The sequence below is a fragment of the Phaethon aethereus genome (assembly GCF_964289735.1).
Source record: "Phaethon aethereus genome assembly, chromosome: 5".
Taxonomy (NCBI): domain Eukaryota; kingdom Metazoa; phylum Chordata; class Aves; order Phaethontiformes; family Phaethontidae; genus Phaethon; species Phaethon aethereus.
Window position 1 is genome coordinate 37,395,436 of NC_138579.1, and position 14,443 is coordinate 37,409,878.

General features: G+C 36.4%; 1 protein-coding gene across 1 annotated transcript in view; it reads right to left on the reverse strand.

Annotated features, from left to right (window-relative positions):
• Positions 1–419: 419 nt before the first annotated feature.
• FSIP1 (fibrous sheath interacting protein 1) overlaps positions 420–14,443 on the reverse strand; it is a gene marked incomplete at both ends in the record, with an annotated part of 84,256 nt that continues 70,232 nt past the window's right edge. Inside the window, 2 exons of the mRNA XM_082000005.1 lie at positions 420–539; positions 1,837–2,379. Of these exons, the coding sequence (XP_081856131.1) occupies positions 420–539; positions 1,837–2,379 (663 nt within the window). The remainder of the gene's footprint in view (positions 540–1,836; positions 2,380–14,443) is intronic.

The following is a 14,443-nucleotide window of genomic DNA, read 5'->3' on the forward strand; positions in this document are numbered from 1 at the left end:
CAAAGATAGTTATTTTGTGATAAACGTTAACACATGCACTTCAAAAACTTTTACCACGATATGTCCCATATAGAAATTTACTTAATAGCTGAAATCTCCTTTCTCTCTTGTGCAATAAAATTACCTCATAATGACTATGACTACTGCAACAGGTATAAACAGTTACCTGCTCACTTCACTAGATAGTGGCTACAGTGCGTGGTGTTTTTCTTGATTTAACACATCCCATCTTCAAATACGCTAATAAAGAGAGATGGTAGTTGGGGCTGAGTCACACTTGACTCTGAAATACATCTATTCAAACTGAAGGAAAACTTTAATTCATGTGAAGGCAGCAAGTTGAACTTGAGTTTTTCTCACTGTCAGTTGCTGAAGAACACCGGTGGTGTAGTATGTAGTCATGTTACTCCTGCACGAGATCAGGTTGCCCCTGCAGAGGTGGTTCTCTGTGGTGTTCCCCATCCCACCACTGCCACCCCGCTCTCCTCTGGGGCAGACCACTTCCTTCTTCCCTTGCTCCACTCTTCTGATGCTTGCATCTACATGAAGAGCAAAGCTGGCATGTGAAGTTAGCTGAAAACTAACCTACTAAAGAAAACCAAAAACCACCCCAACCTTTTCTACAGGTATTGTATTTCTATTTTCTTCCTATTGCAGTTATGGCCTAAATCTCGTACTGTCAAATATGGAAGGTGAGTCTGGATACCAAATTTGTCTGGCAGTGTAAAAACAGCAATAACAAGCCTTCTTGATTTCTAAGTGGAATCACTTTGAAAAAAATATTAACATTCCCTTCACTGTAGAAAAGTTAAGTGTGAGCAATCAAAGAAACAGTTGTGATCACAATTAAGAAATTGTAACATAGGAAAGAGGTATTAGGATGTTCTAAATTACCAATGAATGTGAAAAAATGTTTCTCCAAATTCAGAATAGATCACCAGTATAACAAAGATCTATCTTGACAAACCTAGAAAATTTATTGATTTCTAATACAATTAAACATAGCACTTTAATCATGAACAACTTTGCATTGTCATAACTTTTATGAAAGAAATAAAAGATGTAGATGTACCTGCCCAAAATCTGGCTTATTTGAACAGTTTGCTTTCCAGAAAGAAAACTGGTCTTAAGCTAAAAATCTAAATGCAGATTTAGATCACAATATCACTATATAATTGCATTTAAATAAAGGACATTAAAAAAATAGAGACATTCCCAAAATCTTTTTCTAACACCAGAAAGAGTGAATTTAATTTTTTGTTGGTTAAAGTCTATGCTTTCTTTTACTGAACTAAAAGTAATTTACAGAAATTATGCTGTATTTATTCATGTTGGTATAGTTTATGTGTAAATTTGAACTTCCTGAAAGCAATTTATTATTTTTAATATAGCTAGGTCATGTTTGTTTCTATACTACCAAGTCAACCTTATTAAAAACATTCAAGAAACACTTGGATTTTTGTGCAAAGTGTTATATCAACTACTGGGAGAATATTTGCTCTCCACAGAACAGTGAACATGACTTTCTACTACCAAAAAGATAACCCATGTGTGTTGTCAACACTGATTTCCAGTTGACAGAATTAATCAACGACAATATCATATTTAATAAGAATCCTAGCCTTATAGTCAATTATGTCAGGGCAAGAATTTTAATAAACATTCTGCTATTTTGTGTGTATTATTTCTGGCACAGTTTTGTGTTTTATAAAAGTACAGCCTTGCCCCACCATAATAATCAGGGTGCATTGGTGCATACTTTTGGTGAGAACCTGCCTGGTTTTTTTCATCATAATCAAAAGCCTATTCTAAAGGGTTGTTAAGAGTCTCACCTCCTTTGGTTTGCAGTGGTATGCTGAGAATGTCAGCCTCTGTGGATGGCTCATTGTTCATGCTGATGCAACATAATGGTTCACCCAAGAAAGAAGGTTTCTTCAACCTTTTTGTGTTGAGTGCTCTTGACATAAAGTAACCTTCAGTAATACTCTTATCTCCCACCTTCTGTAAAACTTCTAGGTCATCTGGTTCCCTTGTTTGGGCCAGTGAATCCTTTGATAAGTGACTATCAGCCAATGCTTTGCTGATATAGTAGCCAGGGATTTCACTCTCTGCATTAACACATAAGCTTTTGTCTTCGAGTCCAGCCTTTTCCTGAGCCATTAACATCCCTACAATATGGTCTTCAACTAACATTTTGGAAAGAGTAGATGTGGAGTGAAGAATGGAGTCTTGACTTGTGTAACAAGGGGGATTTAATCCAAAAGAAAGAGATTCCTGAGACTTTGGCATGGTAACGTTGCTTATTGTTCTCTGAGGCTGCATACATTCTTCCAGAAGGGTCTTAAGCTGCTCTTCAGAGAGGCCCGTTTGTTCTTCAGTCTGAAAAAAAATGGCAAGAATTTCTTCTGTCAAAATATAATTAATGAAAAGCAGCACCATAAAACAGTTTGAGAGATGTAAAAGCACTGGCAGAACTCTTAAACTGATATAAATGATTTTCAATTCAAACCGAATTTAAATATACATTTACATAATTACATCATTTATGTAACATCTTCAGTAGGTTCTAGATAGATCAGATGCTGAAAGTTAGGAAAGTCTTATGTCCACAAGGCACTGAGAGGCCTTTGATTTTGCTCAGTCTTCCACTAGATATCACTGCTTTTTAATTACCAAAGCAAGTACTTGTTCATATATCTTGGTTCGTTGTGTATGCATACAGACACACACACATTAAGGTTTCAGTTACAGAAAGCAAAACAGGACATTGCTAAAAGACTTTCAGCTGTTGGGGTGATGCAACTCGGGTCAAAAATGGTTTTGGACAGCACCAGCCCACAAAGATTCTCACATACTGACTGAAGTAGTCCTAGCCGCTCACTGTAGAAATGCAACGTAGCCTCTCTCAACCATGTGACAAAAAGCACATCAGTTACTCATCTACAGGACCTACAGGACCTACAACGTCAAGTATGTCCCATGGCACATGACAGAAGAAAGCCCTATCTTCTGTATGACAGCAGTTTTACTGCTTTCTACAAGATGTAGCTTTTCAGCCAACTTCTTATTCAGTGGCACAATCGCAGCACTTTTATCGTGCAGGTTTCCTTTACTGGACATTTCTTAAAATTTTATATTAAAGAAAATGACTGATACCAGCTGGCAATGGTGAAGAATAGCAAGGGATGTTTTGCTTAGAGAGGTTTGCAATGAGGAGTTACTTCTAGCCTTTACAATCCTTAATGCTCCTTGGTAATAGAGAAGCACAATACTCCCTGACAATTCAAAGATTATAATGAAAAAACATATTTTAGATATGCATAATACATTTTCCCATGAAATATGAGATATAGAAGATATAATAATATATATTATAAATGTTATAGATACTATGCAACATTTAATGGAAAAAGATGCTTGCTTTGTTTTACCTGGCCTTCAAGAGACAAAGGATCAGCTGACAATCTGATGAACTCCTTAAGGCTGCAGTGATTTATGACAAACAATTATTTTATTCACTGTGTAATGACTATTACACAGAATTTACTTTACATTGTGCTAGAGCATGGAGCTACTGTCATTTTAGAGGTAAGATCAGAAGTCTAGGTGATTTATTTTTTTTTCTCTGAAGGTCTCTTATCCAACTACAGGAGTGATATGACCCTGTTTGATGTATATGACATTGAGATTGCAGCCTAAGTAGCAGAGGGTGTATGGATTACGCCTGAAAACTGATTATTCATGTTCATCAATGGGGACAGTTTTCAGTCAAGAAGGAAAGAACATTTCTTTGTAAAACTTGTTGTGGCTATTAAAAATTACAGGGTGACACTACAAAGTGAACAAAACAGACATTTTAGGTTACTTTCAGTCACCGTTCTGTATTTACACATTCAAGCGTTAATAATAGCTAATAACCACTGCTATAGACCGATTACTTTACAGTTCAAGCACTAGCTGATGTACTTAAACTCAGTTTTACAGATTTAGTCAACCCACTAGCCTTTTCCTGCACAGACCAATTTCCCTCCCAAAGTATACCTTGAGTTCACTTCCTACACATACAAAAGACAACTGCATTGAAGAAATTGAGATGTTAAGAGCTTTTAAACAAAAAAAGAGCATCAACAGACTACCATTATGTGTAGAGAGCTTTATTTAGATGAACATAAAATCAGGTAATTATATTGAGATTCAGCTAATCTTGGTATCAATTAATGTACTTCTGATAATATAACTGAAATCAAACCACAACCTTAAGCACTTATTTAGACAACAAAGAAAAGATTATGACCTCCTCAAACTTTTCTCAGGCTTTTAAATTTTAATCCTAGTGCAGAAAGTACTCACTGAAAAAAAATAAGCCAGACAGGAAAAAACAAAACACATGACAAATCAAAAATGAAACGTGGAATTTTTCAAATTTTCACTCTCAATCTAGCCTACTAGCCCATGCTGACTTCCCTACATTTCTTGAAGGAGTATTTTAATTTGCAGGATAATGTCTGTTTACATGTAGTCATTATTAGAATGGACTCATTATAAGAAACAAGATGCTTTCACACAGATAGAGCACCACAGTAACATAGTTATACCACTACTGGAAACACAGCTGCATCTAGAGCATATCCACAGAGCAGAATATTATGCTACATAAACAACTATATTTGTATCACAGAAGATTCTCACATCTGGAAACACACATGGACTCCCACATGTGTGGTTCTATACTAACATATTTCAAAGCTCTTGGCCAAGATCATTTGGAGCTAATTTTACGTTAATGACAGGGCAATTGACTCACTGCAGAAAGGAATTCTGCATCTGGTGTAAATGAATGACTGAGTACAAAATTAACATAGTGAGGAAGATCATCTTGTCCTGCCTTTCTTTTGTCCTTTTATTCCCCCCATCCCTACCCCATTTATCTGCAGTCTACTTTTCCTTGCCCAAATTTAATTTTCTTTTTCCTTTTGGGAAAATCTTATGGCTTGTATTGACAGTTAGTTCACAGGTTACCTTGATTATTACCAGAGGGCTAGGTGCAGAGATTTAGAGCTTAAGGCAAACGGAGAGGGAGAGGAATGTAACAGCTGTAGAGTGAAAAAGTTTGGTAACTTGCGGGCTTGTTTTCCTCCAGAGTGGCAGGCCTGCAGGCAAAGCAGACAGTGTAAAACATTACTTATTTTTGTTCTTTCTTTATCTCTTCCTCCCTTTGGATTGTTTTGTAAGACATGCTTGCAAGGATGCAAAGATAAGGAAAGAGAAAGTATTTAACATACCTCTCCAAAAATTAAATCTTAAAATACTGAAGGCTTACTGTTTGTGATTTTCTTGTGCCAAAGTCATTTTAGGTTTAAAGAAAAATAAACAGTAGAGGAGAAGATAGCTCTTAAATAGCCATCAGTCATCCACTCAGCAGCAAGAAGTTTATACTGAAATGAAAGCAGAAAGGCTGCTGTTGAAATCAGAAAATTGAGTCTAGGGAAACATGTAATACCCTAAGGAGAGACACCTCACACCAAAACAGGCTGTGCATTTGCAACCAAATGAGCATCTTAACTCATAGGATCACATAATACAGCAACTGTATTAGGAGTTTGCAAAGTATACATTTGCACACACCAGAAGAAATCCTGTCACAGCTAACTCTACTAGTTTAGAGTCACAAGACTTGGAATCAGTAACAGAGTCTTAGGGAGACACTAGTTTCTACTTCTCCCAAGCTTTCACTGCCCTCACTGTAAATAATTTACAACTCCTATACAGAAAAAATACTTCAAGATGTTTCTTTAAAAATACAAGGACATAAAAATAATGTAATTCAAAATGCAGAAACAGACCACTAGACAAGGCAAAATGAGCTATTAGGTCTGGTTCCCATTAGAATTTGGAAAACCTTTTAATTGTTCTAGCTAATTTTTAATAGGACACTGAGTCCTATTCATTTCCTAGGCTTTTTACCGTTAATGATCCAAAAAACTAATTCCTAGCCAGGAGTTTAGGAGCCTGCTAATGACCTTTACTGTTTATGTGTGGCTAATCTTTCACACACTTGTGGCCCTTCTCTGACTGAAGATTTCTTGTTCCTTGCTGAATTCCTCAGCAACATGGGTCTATAGAGAAAACCTTACTGCATGTGGTAGGAATGCAAACTTGGAGATTGCTGTGGACAGACCTGCTGTGACTACAGGCTTGCAAGTTCACAGCTTTAGGCTTGTTTTCCACATCTACACAGTAACAGAAACAGACTAACGCTGAAAGCCCTTATCAGATTTTAGCATGGCGAGAAAGCTAATATGTCAGGATTATTCCTAATTATAGTAAATAATCATAAAATGACACACAGTAAATGAATAAGCACTAGAAAGCCAGGACTATTTAAGGACTCATGTAGCTGGCATGTCTATAAACATGTATATTTTGTTGCTTAATCTGAAAGCATTATAATCAACAGTTCTTAAAATGCTTTATTTGCTTGAAACAATTTACTTTGATGATCTAATTTACTTACATTTTTACTGATGTGTAGGACTGCAACAGTCAATTCTAAAGTAACTGCTCTCTTCTTGATAAAAAGACTCCATTTTAAGAGTTTGAGAAACTATTAATAAAGTCATGAAATAACTAAAACAGCTCCATTTTGCTTTGAAAAGGCAACCCTTGCCTTGTATCTCCACACTACTCAACTCAACATGCACCATCAACTCCAAGGTCTCACCTCTATGCATCACACCGAAGCACCATGCACATGTTTATGAACAGTACTGGTCCGTGCTACTGTGGAATAATATGCTGCATACATAAACAGACACATCATGTCACTGTGGCAGAGCTTCTTACAATTTCCACAAATGCTAAAAGCCCAAAGTTCTTTTGCACCACAGAAGTTAGGATTGGTGTCCATAACTTGTAAACTAATTTAAATTCTGGGAATACATCCTAATGAGACTGTTGTGGGTTAACCCCAGTAGGCAGCTAAGCACCACACAGCTGCTTGCTCAGTCGTGCCCCCACCCCAGCGGGCCAAAGGAAGAGGAAAGGAAGAGTAAAAGCAATAAAACATGTGGATTGAGATAAAAAAATTTTAATAAGCAAAGGAGAAGTGAAAGAAGAAAGAAAACAAAGCAAGTGATGCAAAGGCAATCACTCACCATCTCCCATGGGTAGACCAATGCCCAGCCAGTTCCTGGGCAAAAGATGGGTAACTTTCTAGAAGCCCCTCTTTCCCCTTGTTATTGCTGCGCATGATGTTATACGGCATGGAATGCCTCTTTGGTTAGTTTGGGTCACCTGCCTCATTGTGTGCCCTCCCAGCCTATGCCGCATCCCCAATCTATTCACTGGGAGGGCAGAGCAAAAAGCAGAGAAGGCCCTGATGCTGTGCAAACACTGTTTAGTAACACTTAAAAACATGGGTGTATTATCAGAATTGTTTTGGTCACAAGTCCAAAACACAGCACCATATCAGCTGCTACAGAGAAAATTAATTCCATCCCAGCCAGATCCAGTACAGAGACCCATACATCCACCTTTACAAAGAAATTTTTAAGTGTCCAGCATGTCCCATGACAGCTTTTAGTGCTTGCTTGTTTGCTTTAAAAACACTATGTTACAAGATCAAGCTTAACAAATGTAAAAGAAAAAAGGTTAATCCTCTGTAAGGCTATTTTAGAAGGGTTATTTCAGAATGTAATGAGAGAAAGTGTAACTGCAGTAGATCAAAAACACGCTTACAACTCAGTGAGCCTGTGTCCGGAGAGGACAGTAATGTGTATCAATTTGATGGTGTTAAAAATTAAGACTGGAAACCGAATAATGGATCCAGGAATTAAGAGCTCTTTGTGCTACAGTCATGATTCACCATCTGGTGGTCCTGTGCTTATGTCTAGTTTGGGTGGTTTGAGGACTTCTGTACTGTTTTGGGAAAGGCATAAATCTTTAAGAATGAACAGGATTCCTGAGCCATAGGAGAAAATCTGCTTTTGCTCTTTTCCTCCTTCTGCTATCTTTCCTTCTGTTAGTTACATTTTCCCTTCTCTTATTTTTTCCAATGTTTCTGTTTGTGTAAGGGCAGAATGAAAAAGGCTGGTAGTCAATTTTCTGTAGCTGCTGCTGCTGCTGCTAAGAGCCAGAAAGCAAAAAGGAGAGAAGTATCTAGGCAAGAAAATAAATAGAAAAAAAGAGGAGGAGATTAGTGGGCATCTGGTAACATCACTGCCTAAAAAGAAAATTCCACTTGTAACATCATGAGCCATCAGAACCACAACGTCAAAGCCATTATCAGCCTCATGGAATCATGTAAAACCTCCATTAAAAAAATAGTTTAGAAACAGTATAAAATTTCAGAAGAGAAAATGAACTTCATTAATAAATTGTAAATAAAAAAAACATACAGGATTTTTTCCCTTTCTCTGACAAAGAGAAATCTTAACAGAAATCAGAGAATAGAATCCTAAAATAGTTTGGGCTGGAAGGGACCTTTAAAGGCCATCTAGTCCAACCCCCCTGCAATGCGCAGGGACACCTTCAACTACATCAGGTTGCTCAGAGGCCCTTCCAACCTGACCCCAAATGCTTCCAGGGATGGGGCATCTACCACCTCTCTGGGCAACTTGTTTCAGTGTTTCACCACCACCCTCCAGGTGAAAAAATTTCTTCCTTCTATCTAGTCTAAATCTGCCCTCTTTTAGTTTAAAACCATTACCCCTTGTCCTATCGCTACAGGCCCTGCTAAAAAGTCTGTCCTCACCTTTCTTAGAAGCCCCCTTTAAGTACTGGGAGGCTGCAATAAGGTCTCCCTGGAGCCTTCTCTTCTCCAGGCTGAACAACCCCAACTCTCTCAGCCTGTCCTCATCGGAGAGGTGTTCCATCTCTCTGATCATTTTTGTGACCCTCCTCTGGACCTGCTCCAACAGGTCCATGTCCTTCCGGTGCTGAGGGTTCCAGGGCTGGATGCAGGACTCCGGGTGGGGTCTCACCAGAGCGGAGTAGAGGGGCAGAAACCTCCCTCAACCTGCTGGCCACACTGCTTTTGATACAGCCCAGGATACAGGTGGCCTTCTGGGCTGCGAATACACATTGTCGGCTCATGTCCAGCTTTTCATCCACCAGCACCCCAAATCAAAAGGAGACATGAGTTTATACAATTTTGCTCTTATTTAGAGTAGCAAAGTAGGCGAAAATTGTGAAGAAGAGACACTTGCAGGTAATTGCAGTAGTTCATTTCTTTCTGATTTTTAAGTTAGCGTACAGGTTATACAAGTAAAAATAATTATGACAAGTTCTTGCAGGCAAAACTAATTTAAACATGCATATTTTAGTCATTACAAAAAGGCATAATAGTTGGTTTTGTTTTATCTTTCTTAAAAATATCCACTCAATTGCTTGTGGTTTGAATGTGCAAATAATGAAAAACTGTGCTTCATCAGCTATGCCACACCCTGTAGACTTTAGAAAGAGAAAGCAAGTGGTTGCCAGAGATGACAGAAGTAGAAAAAAAAAGAAGGAAGCTAAAATATCTTTTACAATCATTTTCTTCTCATTTGATACCATAGACACTTAACTACATTACTCACAGCTGCAGAGTTTGCATGGTACTACACTAGGATATAACGAAGAGGTTTCGGTGGCTGTGAGTGTGAATTTCTTCTTGGAAGCTATATGGAAGTAATTTTATAACTTTTAAAGATCCAGAAAGCTTTATTTCTGAATTGCTACAAGTCGTGCTTTTAACCTTCATTTTCTGAAGCTTACTTTCAATTTTAGATTCATTTCATGGTAGGTTTTGATCTACAGGTTGTGTAACATTTTCTAGGTGCCTGCATATTAGCAATGAAGTTTTCACCCATGGACACCAAAACCTAAATTTGTATGTCCTCACCAAAGGTTTAAGAAGGTAACTTTATGAAACAAAATTTGAAAATGTCACACAGGTTTAAAGCTTCTAACATTCCTATCAGGCATCTATTTATTAATTAAAAAAATCAGTATTTTTAAAGTAATTGAAGATTACTCTATTGTTATTACTATATTATTATAATGACTATTATTACTACATAGTAATTTTTCTCAATTGCCTATATCTGCAAAGAGGAAGATTATGACTTTGAAGCTCCATTTTCATTAACTGAATGAAATATGTTATTTGTAACCTTTGGACCCTAAACAGTTAAAATATCAAACATAACTCATTAAAATCTGTATTTCCATTAGCATGCTGGCTTTTTCTTTCATTTTAGGAGCTAATATAACAAAAGCGTTACGCATCATGTTATAAAGGAAAGCTAAGTGAGTTTTTATTTACTGTTACAAAACAGTAAAAGTGTTACAAAAACTCCCTTATTTTATTACCCAATTAACTTATGAATAGTAGGTTTTACACAATAAAGCAAATGATTGACAAATTGACAAAGGAATATCAAAGCAAATTCTGAATATATTGTATATAATACCTAAATACAAAAGCAAGTAAAGGGTAGTAGAAATTATTTTAAGTTAGAGATATTTTTCCTATCTAACTAACCTTTCCTAAAACACTGGTGAGTGTGAAACTATGGCTAAATCTGGTAAAGCCCGACCTTCTTAAAACATAAACTATTATACATTAAATAAAAAGTTATATGCAATCAAAAGCAAGATATAAAGACTACTTTATTAGTGGCTGGGAATTATTACTACCTAAGCATCTGAGTCTGCTGAGTTAAATTAATTGATAGGCCAAATTTTGGTAATTATAGTCTCTTTCAGATGTACTAAGAGATACTTTATGCATTTGAATTTACTCTGTTTTCTTTAGTTCAATCCTGTTTCATCTGAATTTGAGATACCAAACAGGAACTGGAAGAACAAGCAACTAGCTTTGATCTTCTGATGATGAATAAAAACAAATGCAAGAAGAGATCTAGTATTCTAAAATCATGGACACATTTCAAGCAATAGAATCAATCCACTAACTGGAGATAATACTTCCTTTTTACTTCCTTTTAACATGAAAACAAGCACCTTTAAACAGAGTTTTTTGGGGGGGTTTCTTTGTTGGGTTGTGGGGTTTTTTTAACATTTCCAACATCATAATGAAATCTGGTTCTGTCCAAGAGATATCCTAAAATGTTATAATGTTATTCTATTCTCCTCCCTAACTGCGACCAGTGTTTTTAGTGTTCTCGTACCTCTTGCCCTAAGATCCAAATCCTGGCTGTAATTGCATTGCGTATTTGACTTTTGTATATATTGTATGATAAAAAATTTCCTTACTTAAGTTTCAATAGTTTTTAAACACTGCTGTCTTGCTGCTGAATTATATCCCAGCTTCCATCATAAGCAGCAGGGTACAAATTTCTAGTAAGCAGGAATGAACGAAGAAATTTTATTCAGTATCTTTAATGGAACAAAAGGTAAGAACTATAATTCTAAGTAAGCATACCTTAAACTGTCTAATTAAATGTGCATAGAGTATATTTTCCTGGCTAGGGCAAAGAGGTACTGACCCAATGTAATGGGCATATTTAACTGAAAATCAACATAACCTAGTAGTCACTAAACAATAAGCATCAATCATTCCTTTGAAAAATAATGCAAAAGTTTAAGAAATGTAAAAGCAGCATAAATTATGATGTAAACCCTCCTTGATTTAAATACTAACCTATGATAAAAGTCTCTTATTTAAATCCCTTTGAATTTAAAATCCATCTACCCCAAGGTTGTCAACAGATGTTTTGCTCGTCTAACTTCAGATTAGTTCAACATTTAGCTCATCTAACCTACTGCATTTGTAGATAGAAAAAATCAAGCATTGTACTATATATGAATCACCGTATAATTTTTTTCTCATTTCTAAGATCTTTCTCAACAAATGGATAGCTCCCTGGTTTTAGAGCATATGATTTCATATACTTTCACATATTCTTCGGTTAGAAAGCAAGCTGGTTTTAATTGAACACACTGAACATGTGCGAAAATGTAAGACACAAATTCCTGAACTGGTATTTACAATCCATCACTCTGAATAAGACTTTCATTTTCTAGCCTCTACTGAAGAAGCAGAACTTCTGCAATCTAGCCTATTTAGCATTCAAAAACAGTTTCCTTAACATCCTGTTTTTTGTTTTTAACTGTTTGTTTTTAAGCATTTAACAGATTTCATTCCATTGAAATATCTTCCCTGAATATTATTAAGTTGTGGCTTTAATTTTCAGCAAAGCCAGTGAAGTAGACAAAAATGCCTTGATGTGGTTGCAGCTGTTTTCTGTTACCAAAATCCATTTATTTTTCTTTTTTTGGTCATGTTGGCTTTTATTTTCTCCAAGAAATAGATACAGTCTAGCATAATGGTACCACAGTATCTTATTATAGACTTTAAAACTCTGCAACAAGTTTCTCAAGATTTTAAGGATACATATAGGTCTACAGCCATTGGGGAAACAGAAAATATAAATAGCAATAAAACTAGGGGCAGAGATTTGTTTCTTCATAACGTAAGAAACTTTACTGCAAGTGCTAAAACACCAATAAAACTAACAAAATGCCTCCATCCCGTAAGAAGTAAAAAGCCATAAACACATGACCTAGATGACCTACGCAGTTAGGTGTAGTTTAGTCTTTCTAAAACCAGAAAGAACTGGCCCAAGGAGCAGTAAGCCATAGACTCATCAAAAGCATCTACAGACAGAAGCTTAAAACGGAACAAAATAATAGTTTATGTATTCTAGGAGTTCAGACCATATTTTCTGATATTCTTCAGAGGTATCTTTTAAAGTGACTCTTCTTAATTGGCCCTGTGTTTCAACAGCAACAGGCACCTCTGAATACTGACGACTTCTATATAATATAACGTATATGGTAAAATTGACCTGTGATATATATTTTGGAGACAGAAATACCCACCTCTGCTATTGGGAGACTGATATGAAGGAAGTTCTGCTGTACGTGGAATAACAAGATACAGAAACCTGCAGCGTTCCCTAGTGAAGTAATATGGGTAGTGTACAATCTCAATTATCCAAGTTAAGGAAAAAAGCATGCAGTTTCTCTTATAAATATGGTTTTCTTACAGAGCTTTTGACTCAGTATTAAATAGTATTCCTCTCTGTTTCACATTCATGCCACCTAAATCAAGAGCCTCAGCCAAGCGCCAACGTCAAGTAGCTCCCCAAGGTCCTCACAGGCGGCAGAGAGACACTGGCGCCTTAGATCATAACTCAACCCAGCTAAAATCTGAAGAAAGAACACTTAGAATTTTGCTTACAAATTATTGTTTTAAAACTGAAGCCTTTCTGACAGTGCAATTCGACGGACAGTAAGCAAAAAGAGAATAAATGGGAGGAAGTAGAGATCAGTATTACAACAGAAATTTGGTAAATCACAGCGGATTAGAAAAAGGTATATAAAACCATAGAATAGTTTGGGTTGGAAGGGACATTTAAAGGTCATCTAGTCCAACCCCTCTGCAATGATCAGGGACATCTTCAGCTAGATCAGGTTGCTCAGAGCCTGGCACTACTTTTCAGAAACTTGTTTCCAAGAAATATGTTGAAGTACAGAATTGTAAAGACACCTGGTTTTAAATAACAAGACTCATAATGTATCACACTGGTTTAGCTCTCATCGTCTTGTTGTAGTTCATCCCACAAGCTCAATAAAAGAGTATGTACAGTACTGCCATGTATTGGCAAATGCAAGCATTCAAACACTGACAGCCAGGACACCTCTCCAAAAATACCAAGTCTAGTACATCTGAAACTGTAATTTTCTCTCATTTTGATCTTTTAATTGTTACAGTTTTAAAGAAAGGCTTGGTTTTGTCTCTTTTTTTAATAGGAACAAAGATTCTAGTGCAATTATGGCACTGCAAAAATCTAGAGCTTTAATAGTACCAAAAAATTACACAACTTGTGGGAAAGAGAAGTTGGCAATACTTGTAATTATGTGAATTGCAAATATGGAATCCTAACTCACAATGGCGGGACTGTTAAGTCTCTCTTAAAAAGAAAAAAATCAAGTTCCCCTTTACTGCTCATGAAATGTTTCTGACCCTTTCAATTCATGCCATGAATAATTTTGCTCATGAAGGAACATCCCATCTAAAATCTATGAAATTGTCATTGCTTTTTAGAGAAAAATCATTATGCATGAATATAGATAAAGGAGTAAGGGTTGGGATAGTTTTGCCACATCTCAGTCTCTGCTTATGAGAGGTCAGAGAAAGAACTGATGAAGAATTTTATTTTCTTTTTCTGTTTGGTGGGGCTTGTTGCCACAGGGCAAGTGCAAAGTTTCTACAGGGAATGTCAGGTTGCAGCTGTGCTTGTCCATGTGAGCATGTATTTTATGGAGTGCTGAAAAAAACATTTTTAAAAGAGAATAATGAAAAATCTTTTTCTTTCCTAAAGAATGGAAGGGTATTTTGAAATGAGATACCTGCATCTGGCTCTTCTATTTCCAA